Source organism: Peromyscus californicus, unplaced genomic scaffold (genome assembly GCF_007827085.1).
Source record: "Peromyscus californicus insignis strain IS unplaced genomic scaffold, ASM782708v3 Scaffold_8__1_contigs__length_139910024, whole genome shotgun sequence".
Lineage (NCBI taxonomy): Eukaryota > Metazoa > Chordata > Mammalia > Rodentia > Cricetidae > Peromyscus > Peromyscus californicus.
In genome coordinates this window covers 12186037-12205478 of record NW_026294606.1, presented here as the reverse complement: position 1 = coordinate 12205478, position 19442 = coordinate 12186037, and the positions used below count along the sequence as shown (strand labels likewise).

The window sequence follows — 19442 nt, the reverse complement described above, 5'->3', positions numbered from 1 at the left end:
GCTTATCTTGGATCTTCTTTGACTTTTAGGATTTTTTAAGTTCTGTCCCCTTTTTCTCAAGCTATTGCCTCGTCTTGTGAGTCCCTTACAGACTCACATCTGCCCTCTTTGTCACTCAGAACAATAGCTGCCATTTATTTTCTGGTCTTTACCCCTCCACATATAACCTCAGTCAGCTGATCCCCAGTGCCTTTCCATTCCTGACTCTTTTTTCCCTAATAGACAACTGTGGTTTAAAAGTCTTTGTTCAGAGCCGGGTGGTGGACACCTTTAAGCCCAGCACTCGGGAGGCAGAGGCAGGTGGATCTCTGTGAGTTCAAGGCCAGCCTGGGCTACAGAGTGAGTTCCAGGAAAGGCTCCAAAGCTACACAGAGAAACCTTGTCTCAAAAACAAACAAAAAAGTCTTTGTTCAGTTACCTTTGTTGAACAATGCTTGAGTAAACATTCTCTTTCTGCTGTTCATTTTCCCTGTTGGCTCTAGCCTTTCATTTCCTTTGAGTAACTATGTAGACTCCCAGTGGGCTCGTCTTCGAAAAGAATCATGGATGGAGCAGGACATCAAACCCAGATTGTCACAGGGAGGTCATGTGTGCTCACAGATCCCTCCAAACAAACAATACTCTGTGCCTTGGAGGACAACATGGAGAAACAGCACAGGGCTGAGTCCTGAGCTCATGAGGGACTTCGGGGGGGGGGGGGGGCGGGCAGAGCCTCTCCTGTGCTTCCTGTAGGAAAGCACGAGAAGACAGAGCCGAGCAGGCACAGGGCTAGTTGGTTTACAAAGTGATGTCAGGCTCTGGTGAAGAGGGCCTTCCCTGGTTGCCTGCTCCTGTAGAGTAATCAGAATAGGTGACCAATAGGTTGGCATATGACAGCCTGATAAAAGTGGTTCAAGGTAAACTTTGGATTGGTTTGTTTACATACGGAGTGTTTCACTTTCTCTAGAGATTGCTCAGTGCTGGGATGGATAGCACCCCTAACATCAGCAAGTCCCTGGGTATCAAAATATCAGAAGATAGAGTAAAAAGCTGTAGTTAATACACACCTTCACTAGGTTCTCACAGTGAAGATCTGAGAAAGAGGCCAGGGAGAGGGCAAGCAGTAAGTATGGAAAGCACCCAGAGCCTTCTGCACAAGACAGGTACCTCTCCAAGGCAAAAAACACATTGTCAGAGCTACAGCCCAGCTAGGAATTCCCAAGTGGGAATGTCAGAAGCCTCCTTGCAAGTGTTACAGCTCTGGAGGGAAAGGTACCCTGACTTGCACGGTAGTCAGGCTATACCTGGAGCTACAGAAATGTAGCAATCTCCTCCAGCTTCGGGGAAAAGTTACTTTTTTCTGCTCAGTCCCCCTACTGGAAAGTCTCAGCAAAGGTTCTTCTGCTGCACACCAGCGAAAGGAGATCTTCACCCAAAACTCTTTTAAGAAAGAGATTTATTTGGGAAGGAAGAGTCCAGGAGAGTGGCTGTCTCCACCAGGGTGGAAAAGGAGAGCCCACAACTGACCAAACAGAGAGGCTTATATAGGGCTTCTTAGGGTGACGTTTCTCCAGGGAGATTTTCTGCTCAGGATTGGTTGGTTTCGTTGGTCAGGGGCAGAGCTGGCTCTGGTTTCAGGGCCAAACTGTGTTTCTTTCACTGGCTCTTTATAGCCTTTTGGCTCTAGCTTTACGGCCAGAGTGTATTTCTTTCACTGGCTCTGATTCTAGGGCCAAAGTGTGTTTCTGTGGCTCTGGTTTCAGGGTCAGGGTGTGTTTCTTGGGTTCTGGGTTCAGGGCTAACGTGTTTCTTTGGCTGGCTCTGGTTTCAGGGCCAGGGTGAGTTTCCTTGGCTGGCCCTTTTCCCCTGTACTCCACACTTACTGAATCACTTACAGAACAAAAACCTCTACAGTAAATGGGGTCAGGGCTTCAAGGAAATGGTTGCGTAATAGCAAAAGGGTTAGACATCCAAGGAGACACAGCAGCCCTAAACATGTATGCACAGATCAACAGGGCACCAAAATTCACAAGGTAAACCTTGACAAAGCCGAAGACATAAAGAGACAGCGCCAACACCAGGATCTGGAATAAGTTTCTCTCTTTCTATAACAGATCAAATAGAAAAGCAATAATAATAAAAAAGGCCAGGGCAACACTGTCAGTTGACCTGACCTTTGTGCAATGGTTAGTCTAACAACAGAAGAATGCATTCCTCTCCCGCTGACATGGAATAGTTACCCAAATAAAATGCTTGCTTAGAAAATTTGTTAAGTTCAAGTTTTAAAAGCCATGTGAATTATTTTTAGAACACAACAAAATTAAACCATATGTCCACAACAAAAATTTAACCGGCAACTAAATAATGGGCTTTGGTACAACCTGTGAGTCAAAAAAAAAAGTCTCAGAAGAACTCTTAAAATATTTTGAATAGCATAAAAATGAAAATTCATTAATTAGTTCAGCACTTGTTGCTCTTGCAGAGGACCCAGGTTTGATTCCCAACATCCTGACCGCTCACGACTATCTGTAACTTCATTCCCAAGAGACCTGATATCCTCTTCTGACATCCAAGGGTACCAGGCACACACGTGATACACATACAACTATGTAGGCAAACTATTCAAATACACACAAAAATATTTCTTTTAAAAAATGAAACTGCAGGTTACCAACATTTTGAGAATGATACCCAAAGTAGAGCTTAGAGGGAAATTCCTAACACGGAGTCCACTGCTGTAGCCAAATTCCTGAGAGTAAGTACTTTAGAAAGAAAAGCAGTTTAATTCAGCTAACAGTGTAGGGCTTAAAAACCCACGTTCAGGCAGAGCACCTCACAGCCATGCAACCCTGCCCGGTGGCACCAAGTGGTAGAAGAAGGTGATGGATGGGACCAGATTGTTGGGATGACCTCGATTTATGACCATCTACTGTCAGTAACTAAGCCAGCCCGCTACACTTAACTTAGTGCTCTTAGCTAGTCGTTCATCGTTTCCAAGGATGGTACCCCAGTGGACTCACCCCCTCACACCAGACCCCACCTTAAAAGTTCTGCCACTCAAACATGCCCCAGCCCAGCCAAGCTTCCAGCACCTGAACCTTTGGGTGGCACACCCAAACCATGATGATTCATCAGATGAAAGGAGTGTGTCGAGTCCGCCTCCTACAGTCTTAGGTGAGGGTGCTCCGTGGAATTCTAGTAAATTAATCTTAAACCACATTGGCGAAAACTTTGAAACCCAAAATAGGAAACTGCAAACAAAAATTAATAAAACCCATTTCGAGCCTTTAAAATTATCAACAGAATTATTAAATCGTCAAACATGGTTTACAATAAAAACAAAAATGAGAAGAAAATTTGATATACCTTAAATTTGGTACATGGTTTTAACCAGGATGTGTGGGAAATGTGTGGGAAACTGTGTGCCGGGGACCGCCATCTCCACTGACTCTTCTCGGCGGGCGGGTGTTTGTATGGGATCCCTGCCTTCCGACTCGAGCTTCATTTTGAATATGAAATTAACAAGCGGGCCGTCCCGGGGCCCCTCACTTCTGCTTTCTGTCTTGTCTTGCTTACTGACACTTTGAGGAAAAGCCACTTCCCTAGTTACAGACACCAGTCAACAGCAGGAAGCCCCACTGCTCTCCTCTGCCCGTTCTCCACGGCAGCCATCCCGTTTTCAAGCCCGCCAGCTTGGTGCTTTCCACGCTCCATGCCCCCCGGGGCCTGGTGCCCAGGCCTTCTGTGAGTCCAGGAAGGTAAGTCAGATCTGCAGCAATCAACACTGTGACCCTAGAGCTCACTGCGATGGACCAGCACGAGAGGCCACGCCAGTAGCTGAGTGTGTGTGTGCTTCCCTGGTGCACACCGTGTCCTGGCTACATTCATCGAGCTGTGGAGGACTTGACAATTCCTATAGTTCTCATGTGACAAAACTATATTTCTTCCTGCTTACAAAACCTTTGCCGCTTTCTTTGAGCTTTGGGGATAATTTGTGTATTCAGATACAGTCATGAAATCACAGGAGCTCATCGAAATTTCCTGGAATATTTTATAGTCACGAATTTCAGAAAACCTGGGTTTCCTTGAGCGGGCACGGCATGTCCTTTGTGTCTAACTTGGGTTGCTCGGCTTCTCTCGGGGCCTTGAGGGCCCTGTGTCGATTGTTCTCATGAGGTGGGCAGATGGGGAAGTAAAAATAGTGCCTAGACTTGAGCAGCTTCAGCCAGGCCCCCGTGTCCTAGACACAGTGGAGTCTGCTGGTCATGGTGTCCACTGCAACCTCCACCCTGGCCACCTAACTGGGCTTCTTTGAGTTGGAGCTTCTTGGGGCTTGAGGTGGGAACCAAAGGAATACTGTAACTTGGCTGTTCCCTTGCCCTGGTTGCTTTGACCCAAGATGATGGTGGTGAAAGCTAGAAGACACTTTTATCATGAAATGTCTGGTACTTGGTCTGTTGTTGGCATTTTATGTGTGAGTGTACATGTATGTGTATGTGTGTATATGTATATACCTGTGTGTATGGTGTGCATGTGTGTGTGAGAGAGACAGAGGAGAGAGAGATAGAGATAGATAGATAGATAGATAGATAGATAGATAGATAGATAGATAGATAGTAGATGATAGATGATAGATGTATATATGTGTATATACCTGGATATGTGTGTTTGTGTTTGTGTGTGTGTGTGTGTGTGTGTGTGTGTGTGTGTGTGTGTGTGTGTGTACTGACACGTGTATGCCTTGGTGCACATGTGCATGTCAGAAGACAGCCCTGAGTGAATGTCAGCCTCTTTGTTGTTCAATGCTGCATATATGGGCTTCCTGGCCACACACTTCGGGGATTTCTCCTGTCTCTGCCTTCCATTTTACTGTAAGGCACTGGGGTTACTGATACGTGGGGAGTGGCTTGGATGGTTCACCCTGGTTGGCTTCTCTGCTGTGCCAAGGAGCTGTTCAGTTTGCTCTACCTGCCTGGCCAGGGGGAATGTGCTCTACCTGCTTCCCTCTTGGGAAAATGCTGGCTTCTAGCAGAAGTTTTCAAGTTTCCTGCTTCAAATCACCAAGAGAGACGTTTGTACCAGCTTCCTGTTCTCCGGCCTCCTTGCTGAGTCTTCGCTGGTCTAAAGGCATGTGTGGAGCCGGCGCCCTGGGAACGCAGAAGCTCGACCTGAGAGCGTTCTCTTCCTTGTTCCAGGGGTACCATCTGCAAGCCCTGTCAGCTGGTCACCAGAAGACACAAAAAGTAGACTGGAGAGCCGGGGCATAGGCAGTCCTGGCTACATCCTGGCACCTTTCGTTCCAGAACTTTCTTCTCCCTTCATGTTGCCAGGGAAACAAGCACATTTATTCGTGTTCTCCCTGGCACAGCACTGGCTGACTAGCTTGTGGTATCCGTTCAGCAGGTCTGTCCAATGGAGCTGAGATTTAGATTTGAAAATTAAGTGCACTAGAAGCTGTGGAGATAGCGTAGTTGGTAAGGTGCTTGTCAAGCAATCACAAAGACCTGAGTTCAGTCCCCAGGACTCATTTAAAAAGCTGAATGGCTGGCACTGTGTAATTCCGGTGCTGGGGAAGTGTGGAGAGAGGCAGATCCCTAGGGCTCAAAGTACATGGTGGATGACACCTGAGGAACAATAGTGAGATTGATCTCTGGCCTCCACACATATGCACACCCACAGGTACACAAGTGTGTACAAATATTAAGTGCACTTAAGTGGGTTAAGTTGATGTTTGCAAGCAAACAGTTAATATCTGTTGACAACAGGCATCCTCTGTGACCTGTGCTAATGTGAGGCCGGCGTAGAGACCAGCTTAGGGAACTTGCCTGTGGAGTCTGAGGTCAGCCTCTGCCAGGTGTGTTTTGGGGTTCTCTGCTCTGAAGCTGCCTCACACTGATCTGGTTTTGAAGTATCAGGACGTGCTTTTGTGCGTTTTATTGGCTGTTTCTGAATGGCGGTGGCCATTATGCAGGCCAGCCTCGGCTGTGCTTCCTCTGTGAAGGACAGGCCTCTGTACTCTGAGAAGTCTCCTATGCTTGCTGTCAGTACAGAAGAGAGAGGTGCTCCTCAGAGAAGTGTGGCTCCCCCTTGAGAGGCTCGGTGTCCGTGCGCTGTGACATCCAGGCAGGGTACGGGAAGGCTGGTGGCCAGACCCCTACAGGACAGCATCCCCGAGGAAAAGCACCCATCTGCCACTGAAACCAATGCAGCTGTCCTGCGCAGTTCAGGCTCAGCATCCCCTGGGTCCCATTCTTCCTGCTCAGGCCTCGGCCTTGTGCCCATGTGTTTTCTGCATGGTGAGATCCCACCTAGAAGCCGTGTGAATGCTCACAGCTCCAGGAAGAGCAGTTGCTGCGGTTAGCTGCAGAGCCCGGTGCTGTGGGGTAACCCTGTGGCACCTCCCTTTCCTTTATTATTTCTCTCTCACCAACCCGCCTGACTAGCCTAGCGAGACTGACTCTCCCTCTAGGCTGGGTTCTTCCCTCTTTTTCATGAAAATTAACCTAACCCCCAGAGGAAGTTTTTCTTTTTAATGAAGTTCTGGCATTTAATTTACTCAGCCTAAAGCTGCAAGGAAACTTCCCAGGTACACTTGAGTGGGGTTGTTTTGCATCGGGGTGGCCGTGTGGCTTCAAGTGCCGTGAACTTGTATTTGCATCTTCCTGATTTTGTTTCCCTGTGTTGCCCAGACTAGGCGGAAGTTACCCTTGGGTGGTGTTTTTTTCTCCAGCCACAGTCCACATTACACCAGGGGTTCTTGTGGCCAAGTGTGGGGACACCAGCAGTTTTACGTAGCTGAGAACTGCTAGAAGTGTCCTGCAGGCGGTGGGATGGCAGGCGGGGAGGCGGGTCTACAAAGCGGGGGAGCCTCACCTGCAGAAGCCCTGCTCCAGTGGCCTCCTAATGGGCCGAAGCCTTGACCCCACTGATCAGAGCCCCTTCGATAACAAGGAAATAGCCCAGTGCTAATTACAAAAAGGGTACATGGCACAGACTACTCTTCTTGTTCATGTCCAGCTATGAAGTGCAGGAAATAACAGGTTTAATAAGTGGGAGTTGAGCATAGTTGAATATAGTCTTAACACATACAGGTTTTCTCAAAACTGCCGAGGCCACGTTCTGTGTCTTTTCATGGAAGTGTGGAGAGAAGGGAGGAAATTACCTAGAGCCAATGAACTCTGTTCATGGATTCCTTATTTAAGGATTCACTGTTCCCTGATTCTGGGGTGAGTAGCCCGGTTGGTAAGGTATTTGCCTTGCAAGCACAACGACCTGAGTTCAGTCCCACGCACACCTACAAAACCACAACACCAGTAGCAGCGGGTGTAGTGGCTCACACTTCTCAGCTCTGGGGAGGTAAGAACAGGTGGATCTCTGGGGCTGACTGGCCGGTCTAGCCAGTTTGGAAAGCTCCAAGCCAGTAAGAGAGCTGTCTCAGAAAACAAAATGGCTGGAATCTGAGGAACAACAGCGAAGGCTGATCTCTGGCAAGTGTGTGCGTGTGCGCACACGCACTTCACTATTCACTAAAATGTCTTCGCAACCCCAGTCGACCACGGCACCTTTGCGGCTGTTTGTAGACATGCGCTAAGTGATTTCATTCTGTTTCTGTGATAAAACACTCTGACCAAAAGCAGCTTGCGGGAGGAAATGGTGTGCTTTGTTTACACTTCCAGGACACAGTCTGTCATTGAAAGGAGTCAGGGTGGGTACCTAAGTGGGAACTTGAAAGAGAAACCATGTAAGAACGCTGCTTGTTGGCTTACTCTCAGACTCGTGTGTAGCCAGCTTTCTTACACAGCCTAGGATCATTTGCCTAGGGATTGTGCTGCCTCTGGTGGGCTGGGCCTTCCCACATAAACCATCAGTTATGACAGTCTCTCACAGACATGGATGCAGGCCAGTCTGACCCAGGCAACCCTTCAGTTGAGACTCTTCCTTCCAGATGACTCCAGGCTGTGTCAAGTTGACAATCACAGGACAGTGGCCCTCTTCTTGTCTCACAGCAGAAACAGTCACCATTTTCTTGATCTATTTGGGGCCACTTTTTAATGGTGGTTTTTGTTGGGTCATCCCTATTGAAAATGGTTGAAAACATGGGGCTAAAGTGCTGCCTAGTGTCTCTAAGCACAAAAAGGCTGTTGTGTACTTCATTAAGTAAATCTCCATGTTTGATGAGCTTCTCACAAGCATGGCAATGTTGCTACAGTTCAATGTCAGTGCTTTGACAATGGATATAAGTTGTTTCTTTAAACAGACACTCTCTGCTACAAGGCTGTGCCTTCTCTGGCTGATAGAAACATGACCAGGGCATCTCCAGGATTTAACCTTAAAAGTTCCCTGAGAAACAGTGTTTGAAAATTTGTAAGTGTCATGCTGAGGGCACCTGTGGAAAGTATCTACTGTTCATCGCAGGAAGTAACTATATTTAGTTTCATGCATTAGAGGAAGAAAATAGGGTCAAGGTCAGGAATAGGAATGGGATGGAGAGAGGAGAAAAGAGAAAGACTTTTCTTCACTGTGAAGACATGTGAACCATGACACATGTGGTGATAAACTAACTAGAACACTGGAGTTGTCTCTGATCCCAACCACAGTAGATGGTAAGTCCTGGGCTTGGACGGTGCTGCCCTGACAGAACACAGGCAGAGTGCCCTGGCCTCTGGCTTGTGAGTACAGGTAGAGAGGAGGTGAGGGGAGATGAGATGAGGCTGGTGGCATCCTGGAACACGCCCCAGGCATGTGTGTCTCAGCATCTTCTTTGCGTGAGTTGTCCTTCCCTCTCGAATTCTGGGTACCGAAAGCCTTCTCCTGACTGCTGGAGCTCAGACCTAAAGCCCCACTCACTGCCCACTGGTTTGTTAACAGTCCATTCAGATATTTGTCAAGTGCTGACTGCTTCTGCAGTCTGTTTTTTTTACATGCTTTCCAGGATCTAAGGATCTGCCTGTGACTGCCCTGAGAAATGCGATTCTTTCGTTAGCTCAGTGGCTATCAGAGACACTGTATTGCAAGGGCAGGCACACCTATTGCTCAGCCTCTGTGGAGTTGTTGACTGACAAGATAGCGTTACACTGATACCTGTGAAAGGACAAGGGTCATACAGTCCACCTGAGTCCCAGGACGGGGGAATTGGCATATGATTGTCTAATGGGAAAGCAAGTCCAGAAGTCAGTCAGTAAGTAAAGTGCTTGTCCTGCAGCCCTGCATCCCAGGGCTAGGGAAGCCGAGATAGGTAGGCGGATCATGGTGCTCCCTAGCCAGCCAGTCTAATCAAGTCAGGGAGCTCTAGGTTTAATGAGAGAGCCTGTCTCAAAAAACAATGTGGAAAGGAAGACAACTGATGTCATCCTCAGGCCTTCATATGTACATGCATTATAGTCTCTCTCTCTCTGCTCTCTCTTTCTCCCGCTCTCTCTCTTCTCTCTCTCTCCTCTCTCTCTTTCTTTCTCTCTCTCTCCTCTCTCTCTTTCTCCCCTTCTCTCTTCTCTCTTTCCTCTTTCTCCTCTCTTTCCTCTCTCTCTCTCTCTCTCTCTCTCTCTCTCTCTCTCTCTCTCTCTCTCTCTCCTCTCTCTCTCCCCTTCTCTCTCCTCTCTCCCCTCCCTCTATCTCTCCTCTCTCAGATTTGTAAGAGCTTTGGGTTCCTTCCTGGCCTCGCTAAGCATCTCCTCTTCCTTATACAGATGTGTCTGTCCCTGTTTGGTGAGCACATGCCCTCCTGCCAAGCATGCGCATCTATTCCCCCTCTTCATATCCGTGAGACCCCGCATTCAGTTGCCATGGAATCCACCTTCCATTCATAACCAAAGCACTAGTTACTCTGACACTGTGTCTTCTGTGTCCATAGGAGAATTGCTGAGGCGCACAGGTGTCAAGGCCACGCAGAGCCGGGTGGAATCCCAGCAGAGCTTGCTCCCAGCCTCTGTTCTACATCCCATCCTTGCTGCCTTCTAGGTTTAAAGGGCATCATATGCAAGCGTCCTTCTGGGCCTCCTGTCCTCTGCTGTTGTACAGCACTATCCCAAGAGCAAGACAGCTGGCATCCTCATCAGATTAGCTGTTCCAGCTTGCTGGAGTCCATCAGGAGCCAGTCTGGGGACTGGGGACCATGACCCAGCCTCAGAGAAGGAGGGTGTGATGTGGGTCACTGGACCCTCAGGTGATACTATAGACCCTCCTCCCAGTCATTTGTATGCAATTGTGCCTAGTTGCATGTGGCTTGGGGGTCTCAGGGAGGGTCTGGCGTGTGTGGGTTGGGGAGACTAGAGAATGGGCATTCTAGCTGTGTAGTTGTAGGGAAACCATCATCCATCCATGCTGGGTACTGATTCTCTGGTGCAGTTGATTTAGGGTCATCCATGTTCCTAACCATAAAATCCTCACCCATGTTCTGTCACTAAGCCTCATGAACTCATTGGTCCCCCAGGGTGAATTTTGGTGGACTCAAAAATCTTTGGGACCTTATGAAGAAGGGGAAAATATTGTTTATGTCTCCCCTGGGGAGGAATTGCTGCAACATCTGCTCATTGTTGAGAATCATCATCAAATAGATAAGGGAATGTTTGGTTATTTAATATACTGGTAAGATCAAAGACAAAAGACAGACCATATCAGGTTTGTGGTCAGGACGCAGCAGCTAAGCCAGTGGTTTCCAGTCGAGGGCATCTTTGCCCCAGGGAAGGCCTGGCCATGCCTGGAGGGGGCTTTTGGTTTGCATGGTTGGGGGGTGAGCTGCTATAGACACACAGTGAGTGGAGGGCAGGGATGCTGCTAAATAGTCTCCAGTGGGAGAGAAGGCCGGGCAGCTCTGAGATAATACTGTTAGAGGCTCTGGAGAAACCAATGAGTGTTGTAAGGTGCCAATGCAGCTGTCTTCATATGTAAATAGAGGGTGGGAAGAGTGTCGTGACCACCTGTGGAAGAGAAAGTTCTCATTCTCCAGAAGCCCAGGGCAGATGCTGGACACCTGGGGCCACCCAGGGCTGTGTTCGTGGACCCCTGCCCAGACCAAGGAGATCAAAGCAGCAGCATTAAACTTAGTGATGCTTTTTAAAGGGGGCCTGTACGACAGGAAATCACGTGGGAAAATGAGAAAGACAAGAACACTTGGGAAATACTGACAAGTAGGGAGAGTGTTTGGGCAGGATCTCCTCTGTGGGCAGGCCTTTAGGTATTGGAGCACAGCAGCTGTGAGTGGTGTCCCAGGAGTATCCGGAAGACCAGGGCTGAAGAGAAGAGGCAGGAATCTGATGAGACAGCGTTTCCTGCTTGAAGCATGGAGCATGTGACAGAAGGCTCCTTCCCCACAAGAAGCCATGAGCTCATGCAAAGCATGAGTGAGCTCCATCAACACAACCACAAGGCTGGGCATTTGGACAGCTGATGTGCTGGGCTCCAGGATCCTCTGTGCGCATACAAATTGGACTTGAAGCATTTTCATTCAGAAAATAGCTTATACTCACAGTAAAAACTCTAAAATGAAGGAGAGGCATGTGTCCATTAAGTACATGCTTTGTGGACTTTTGGTAAACCCTGAAATATGAACAAGTCAGTTGAAATGCCCAGACCTTTGAAGGTTACATTTTAGCATAACGGGAGGGTGGAAGTAGGAAATGAACACTCAAGTGAGTTTAAATCAGAATGTGTTGGCAGGGAGCAATTCAGTAGACAAAGATAAATACCTAAAAATCAGATCATCGGGCTGTCTGAGGGGATGGCAGGAACTTAGACCACAGGCCTGGGAAGGAGGAAAGTCACTAAGGAAAATGCTGTAACCCAGACACGATAGGTCTGGCATGTGAGGAGGCATAGAAACACAGTGCAGAACACAGCTGGAGGGGCTGGAGTCGGGCCAAAGAGGGCCTTGTAGGCTGGGGAAGGTTTCGGATGTGCTGTGGATGTGGACATCTTAAGTTCACTCTATTTATCAAGAAGGAAACAGACACAGAATAAGGGGAGAGCCAGGTAAGACTTGGAGGTGGCGGTCACCACAGGCAGCGCTGGGGATGGGTGAGGAGCACAAGCGGCTTGAGAGTCTATTTGTGAATCTGTGTTGTTGCTAGACAGACCCTAGAAACTGGCTCAGTGAACCTCCCTTCAGATCCTCCAGCCTTTGGCCGCATCAGTGAAGATTGGGACAACTCTGCGCCGGTGTGTGCCCGTGCTGGGACAGAGAAGTCTTTCCTGATTCTGGGAGACCTATGGAGGAAGGGTCTTCAGCATTGTCTTGACTGGCTGTTGCTGGTGCTGTCACTTCCATTAGAGCAGGGAGAAATGTGGTGGTCCCTCAAAGCGAGGGGTCAGAGTGAGAAGTGGAGCTGGGAAGTCTGAGTTACTTCTTGGGCATCCAAGAGGAACTTGGGTCAGCCAACACACAGTGATGAAATCACCAGAAAGACTGATGTCCGATAGTCAGCAAATATTCATATATTTATTTTTATGCACCTCCACCAAACATCAAGAGCTGCCCCAGGCATAGAGGTGCAGCAGTGCTGTTCCTGCCCCCACAGCCAGCCCTGTTGATGTGTGGAAGGGATGTCACCTTGTGGGGATGGACCGTGGAGAAAATGAAGTGAGCGGGGTAGACAACAGCCAAGGGACTCCCAAAATATTACTTCCTGTTGAAAACCATCCCCTCAGTCTGGGTGGTAGCTTAGTCGGTAAGGTGCTTGTCCCGCAAGCACCGGGCTTGAGTTGAATGGCCAGGACCCATGCCCAACAACTAAGCTTGGTGGCACACATGTGCATGTAATCCCAGCACGGGGGAGGCAGGGGCAGGAAGAACCTGGGGCTTGCAGACCAGTCAGTCTAATCTATCTGACAAGCTCCAGGTTCAGTGAGAGGCCTGTTTCACAAAGAATGAGGTGAAGAGTGATTCAAAACCAACACCTGAAGTTGACCTCTGACCTACATATGCACACATATGCACAAGCATCCACACGAACATGCATGTGTCCACACACATTTCCTTACTACTAAGGCCTTGTATGTAACTTACGTCCTAAAAGGCCCCAAGAGAGTGATGGATTTACTGTGTACTGACAGGCTCCCCTTATACATCACTGCTCTAGAGCTGCCTATACAGGTGTGTGCAGAAGTACTGGGCTAACTCTGGGCACAGGTGGGGTAAGGAGGAGTAGGGGGGTGGTTTGTCAGGACTGGAGGCCTCTTTAATCCTTCTCAAGTTTGTGCTTTTATACAGTGGCCTCACGCTCTTGTTGATGTCTAACTCTGTAGTGTTGAACTGAGGAAGAAGCAGGAGTCCTCAATACTGTTGAGGGTGTTGACATGACCTTGAGCTGTGGACTCTCCCTGCAGTCAGAGCAGGAGAGCCCAGACAGGACATGCAAGCCACAGTGGCAGGTGTGATGAGTTCAGGGACACCCAGAGGAGTACATGCATCAGGTAATGATGACTCTTCCAGGGGTGGGAATTATGGAGGTGCCAAGGCTGTGGCCAAGACTGGGTGAACAGCTGAATCTCTTTGTTTTTGTGTGAGGTCCTTTGGGAACTGGTTTGGTTGGTATCTCTCTTAGTTGATGTTTCTATTGCTGTGAAGAGACACCATGACCATGGCAACTCTTATAAAGGAAAACATTTCAATGGGACTGGCTTACAATTCAGTCCATTATCCTCATGGTGGGAAACATGGTGTCATGCAGGCAGACATGGTGCTGGAGAGGGAACTGAGAGTTCTACATCTAGATGAGCAGGCAGCAGGAAGTGAAATGGCTTGAACTTCTGAGACCTCAAAGCCACCCCCCAGTGACACACTTTCTCCAACAAGGCCACGCTTCCTAATAGTGCTGCTCCCTGTGGGCCTGTGGGGCCATTTTTATTCAAACCACCACAGTGTCCTAGTCTCGTCTCTGTTGCCATGATATAATATTTTGACAAAAAAAAATCTCAGGAACAAAAGGATTTATTTGGCTTATAATTCCAGGTTGTCGTTCACCATTATGGGGAAGTCGAGGAAGGAACTTAAAGCTTTACACCCAGTCAAGACCGGAGAGAGACTAAGCGCATGAACCTGTGCTTGCTCGCCCGTTGGCTGCTTATATAGCTAGCTCTCTTCACACGGACAGTTCAGGGCCCAGGAGGTAAAATGGTGCTACCACACCGGGCGGTGGTGGCACACGCCTTTAATCCCAGCACTTAGGAAGCAGAGGCAGGCGGATCTCTGTACTGGCAGTCTCTTGTATTTATTTTATTTATTTATTGGTTTGTTTGTTTGTTTATTTGACAGAGTCTCGCTCGCTTGCTCGCTCTGTAATCCAGAGTAGACTGGAAATCACTATGTAGCCCAGGCTGTCCTCCAACTTGCTGCTACCTCTTCCTTCTGAGTGCTGGAATCACAGGTGTGTATCACATGCCATGCAAGAAGCTGAATTTGTGAGTTTGGCATGGTAGCACAAGCTAATGTTCGTAAAGCAGAGCTGAGACCCGTATTCAGCCATGAGACTTGTGTGGCTGGTGGCCAGAAAGCAGGTGGCCATCTTATAAGGTAGCCTCGTTAAGAGGAGGATGGAGACCACAATGAGGTCCCAAGTGGGCACTAGGAGTGCCAGCCCTGGAAAGCTATACGTGTAAGGGCAGGTACTGATGCTATCCATGTTCCAAGTTAGAGGCCAGGATAGGCTGGGAGCAGCTGCTGTCTGCCGGTCCACAGACTGCAGCGGACCTCCTCCCTGCAGGCAGCTCATGCATTACCCTGGGTGTCAGAGGTCAGATGGTCAAAATGGAGGTGGCTACTGGGCCAAGAGAGTGCCAACACCAAACTTTTCCCTTCCCACTGAAAATGAAAGGGGCTTCCTGCTAGGGAAGGAAGCTGCATTCTAGCGTGTGGAATGGCGATTCCCTGAGGCTGTGGGCCATGGTGGGGACAGGGAGAGGCTAGTCAAAGGGGACAGATGGAGTTACAGTGAGCTCCCAGAAGTGGGTCAGCAATAATAGACTGTATATTAACAAATAGCTAAAAAGGAAGGATTCTGAAGGTTCTCACCACAAAACTAACAAATGTCTAATGTGATGAATATCCGAGAAACACATTTGATCATCAGCTCTTGTAAACACAGATCAAAGAATCAATTTGCCACATTACACATCAATTAAAAATGAAAGATTCCAAAAAAGAAAAATGAACAATGCAATGCAGTGTGCATGCCTTAGGCAGATTGTTATTTATTAAGACAAAGAGTTTATTAAGGGAGAGGAACAGAAGGGGATATTTAGGCCTATGGAAAGATCATGCAGGAAGAAAGGCAGAGGGATGAGTGGAACCTGCTTTTATAGATATCCCCTCCCCGTCCCCTGCCCCCCCTCCCCCCCCCCCACTGCAATGAGCATGGGCTTACGTAGCTACATTCTGAGTTCAAAGTCAGCATGGGCAATATAAGAATCAAGAGATGATAGATAGATAGATAGATAGATAGATAGATAGATAGATAGATAGATAGAGATACATAGATTAGATAGCTCAACATCACCTCTTGAGAAGGAATACTCAGGGTGTGCCCTTGAGCACTGTGTCAAAAGACTACTGTGTACTGCTCTTTTTCTGTGTGTCTTAGTTGGGGTTTTATTGCTGTGAAGAGATGCCATGGCCACAGAAACTCTTATAAAGAAAACATTTAATTGAGGGGGGACTCACAGTTTCAGAGGTTCGGTCCACTATGATCATGAAGGGGAGCATGGTGGTGTGCAGACAGACATGGTGCTAGAGCTGAGAGTCCTACATCTTGCAGGCAACAGGAAGTCTACTGACTGTCACACTGAGTGAAGATTGAGAAGAAGACCTCAAAGCCCATCCCTACAGGGATACACTTCCTCCAACAAGGCCACACTTCCTAACAGTGCCCCTCCTTTTGGGGGCCATTTTCCTTCAAATCACCACAGTGTTTTTTCTTGGAGTTCTTTTTTTTTTTCTCCACTAGAAAAAATAATAGTGAATTGGGTCACCTTTGTCAAAAGCCATGGATTTGGTTAACTAACCACAGGGTGTTGCGGGAAACTGGAAATTAGGAAACAGAAAGGACCACGCACCAAATAGGGCAGCGTGTCCATTCTCCACTAGAAAGTCCCTGTGGAGTAGGTTCTGGTGGGCTTAGTCAGTGCCCCTTGCTGTCTGGGCTCCTCACTGTGGCTCACCTATCTTTGCTGTCCCCAGGCACTTCTCTACATACCTCCTGGAACTCTGAAGGGGTGCAGACATGGCAGGCAACGCGGCCGACAACGCCAACCACCTGCCCTACTTCTTTGGCAACATCACCCGGGAAGAGGCTGAAGACTACCTGGTCCAGGGAGGCATGACAGATGGGCTCTACCTGCTGCGCCAGAGTCGCAATTACCTGGGTGGTTTTGCTTTGTCGGTGGCACACAACAGGAAGGCGCACCACTACACCATCGAGAGGGAACTGAATGGTACCTATGCCATCTCCGGGGGCAGGACCCACATCAGCCCGGCAGACCTCTGCCAGTACCACTCCCAGGAAACCGATGGCCTCATCTGTCTCCTCAAGAAGCCCTTCAACCGGCCCCAGGGGGTACAACCCAAGACCGGACCTTTTGAGGACCTGAAGGAGAACCTCATCAGGGAATATGTGAAACAGACCTGGAACCTTCAGGTGAGTCTGGTGGGCACTGTTCCCTGAGACCATGGAGCCCTGTCCCAGAATCACCCAGAGTCCTTTGCATCCTTTACACGAAGACTGGGGCAGCGTGTCTGAGTGGATTTTCCAGCGTTTGCTACATTCCATGTGCCTGTGAGGCCATGCGCCTCGCGGCCTTTGTTGGCACTCCGTCTGCGCATGCGGTCAGAGTGGAGTCTTCACATCCCCTCTGCACTCTTTCCACCCCCTTTCTCCATGTGTGAGAAGGTTGGGTTTTCATTTTACTCCTTTGTGGGTTGTTTCTTTTTTTTAATACATGTCAGTAATCAAACTCTGGCTATATATCACCAGGAAGATCAGTTTTTCTCTCGAGGGGAAAGTAAAGAAATCAATCCCCTCAGCTCTTAAGGAGACTGCTTTTATTTCCACCTTGTTTCCATGTGGTCCAGGCTGCTCACCTGTGACTCCTCTGATGGCGTTTCCTGCAGGTGTGTGTCGGGTAGGGTGGGGTGGGGAGGGGATGGGAGTGAGGACAAAGCCAAATCCTGACAGACAGAAAGCCTTCTTTTAAACTTTTTCTTTGGTTACATTTTATTTATTTATTTATTTATTTATTTATTTATTTATTTATTTATTTATTTATTTATTTATTATTTTAGTGTGTGTGTGTGTGTGTGTGTGTGTGTGTGTGTGTGTGTGTGTGTGTGTGTTTGCTGTGACATGCATGTGGTGGTCAGACTACTTGCAGGGTCAGTCTCTCTTCCACCATGTTGAGTCCTAAGAATCAAGCTCAGATGGTCAGGTTCAGGAACAAGCGCCTTTACCTGATGAGCTACCTCACTTCTCCTGGCCTCACACACATCTCAAGACTTCTTATCTGTCATGAAATGCTTAGGTTTTCATACAGAACCTAGTTTGAGTATATAGCTGTCTTTGGAGGATCCATTCTCTGACTCCAGGAGTATATGACCTGCATATGCAAATTTTTGTCTGGCTTTTTAAGGACCGTCTCTTCATTACAAAACATTCCCTTCATTTACATACTTGAAGACATGCAAGTGATACACAAAGATCTTACTGGTTCCCTTATTTTAGGGAATGGATGAGAGAGGGATGAATGAGAGGAGAGGAGAGTTTGGTCCTGATTTGCTGCAGAAGACCTGGGACACAGGTCTAACTTCTCTGAACCTGGCCGTCTCACTCCCTGTCCATCCACTGCAGGGCCAGGCTCTGGAGCAAGCCATCATCAGCCAGAAGCCCCAACTGGAGAAGCTGATCGCCACCACGGCCCATGAGAAGATGCCCTGGTTCCATGGCAACATCTCCAGAGATGAATCGGAGCAGACAGTCCTCATAGGATCGAAGATCAATGGAAAATTCCTGTGAGTATCATTGCCATCCCCCTACCTCCTACTCCAGGGTCACCCACCTAGAGGTAGCAGCTTCCCCAAAAGTGAACCGAGGTGGCCCCAGCTAGGTGTCAGACATTCCCATCTACCAACACAGGAGTTGGTGTCACTGTGACCCAGCATGTTTTATCATTGTGCTGAAAGAAAATAGTGTTCAGACCCATGAGGGTTGAGTTTGTTAACCAACATGGTGGGACCAGAAGCGCTTTGGATTGGGGATGTTTTCCGATGCAGGAACATTTGCACATATGTGAAGAGATGTCAAGACATCTTACCCAAGCCTGCACTAGAAATTCATTGACTTTTTAGAAATACTTCATGCTTATAATATCTAGGCGATTTCTCGTGTGTGTAGGTTTTCCTGCTCATGTATGTAAATGTGTGTGCAAGTGTGTACACATGCATGTGGAGGTCAGAGGTGGACATTGGTGCCTTATCAGTTGCTTTCCACCTTATTTATCTCAATATCTCGTTCTTATTTATTATTGTGTGTGTGCACAGTGGTGGGGGAGTACATGTACCATGGTGCATGTGAGGAGGTCAAGGACAATTTCCATGGAGTCAGTTCTTTCTTTGCACCAGTACATGGGTTCCAAGTATTGAACTCAGGTCATCGGGCTGGGAGACAACCACTTTTACCTAACTAATTGGCTTGCTGGCCCTCCCTTCCCAACTCATATTTTGAGAAACAGTCTCCCACTGAACCTGGAGCTTGCTGATTGGTCTATACTGACGGGCCAGCAGCCACCCTCCCCCACCCCCACCTCCGGATTCTTCCTGTCTGTATCTCTCCACGCCCATATTTTTACATGGGTTCTTGGGACCAGCCTGGGACCTCACGCTGTGCTATAAACATTTTACCAACTGAGCCGCCATCCCAGGCCCCTAGCATCAAGGTCAGTTTTCCCCATGATATTTTTAGTGCTTTCAGAGTAGGGTTGCTCAGCCTGAATTCTGCTTCAAATGGCAGACAGGGTGCACACAATGTGGTGAGAACAAAGTAAAACAGCACGGTTTGTTCACTTAGATCTGCCCCCACATCTTGGACTTCTGTGTGTGCTTGGAACTCTGTGCTAATGCAGACATTCAGGAGCAAACTCCTGGGAGCAGCTTACACAAACCTGGGTGTCGCTGTCTGAGCAGAAATGGGTCTGTGGGCTTCAGCCTAGGACAGCTCGGTAACATGAAGGCTTGGATCCTGGGTTCCTGGCCTGAGCATCTGCAGTGGGTCTGTGCAAGCCAAAATCCAGAAGGTCCTGGGGAAGCTGGACAGGGTCTGTGGTCCAGAGAGGCGAGGAGCTGTCCTTGTGTGGGTAAGCCTTTTCTTCTAAAGATGCACCTGCTGAGGTGGTGCTGGGGGACTGCCTGTATTTGTTGTCACTCAGTACCCTTACACCGAGGCCTTCGGGGTTCTGAAGACCCACCCCCACTCCTTCCAGTAAAACTT

At 48.3% G+C, this 19442-nt stretch overlaps 1 protein-coding gene across 5 annotated transcripts in view; it reads left to right on the top strand.

Annotated features, from left to right (window-relative positions):
* The window catches only part of Syk (spleen associated tyrosine kinase), a 76553-nt gene that overhangs the window by 14385 nt on the left and 42726 nt on the right, over positions 1-19442 (top strand). For 2 of the 5 annotated variants that reach the window (XM_052728643.1, XM_052728638.1), the window contains exons 1-3: positions 3595-3737; positions 16145-16601; positions 17808-17968. In XM_052728643.1, coding sequence (XP_052584603.1) covers positions 16188-16601; positions 17808-17968 — 575 coding nt within the window. In that variant the 5' untranslated portion in view covers positions 3595-3737; positions 16145-16187. Of the gene's footprint in view, positions 1-3594; positions 3738-14224; positions 14337-16144; positions 16602-17807; positions 17969-19442 lie in introns of those variants that run through there. The other 3 variants (XM_052728641.1, XM_052728642.1, XM_052728639.1) reach the window with 3 other exon arrangements.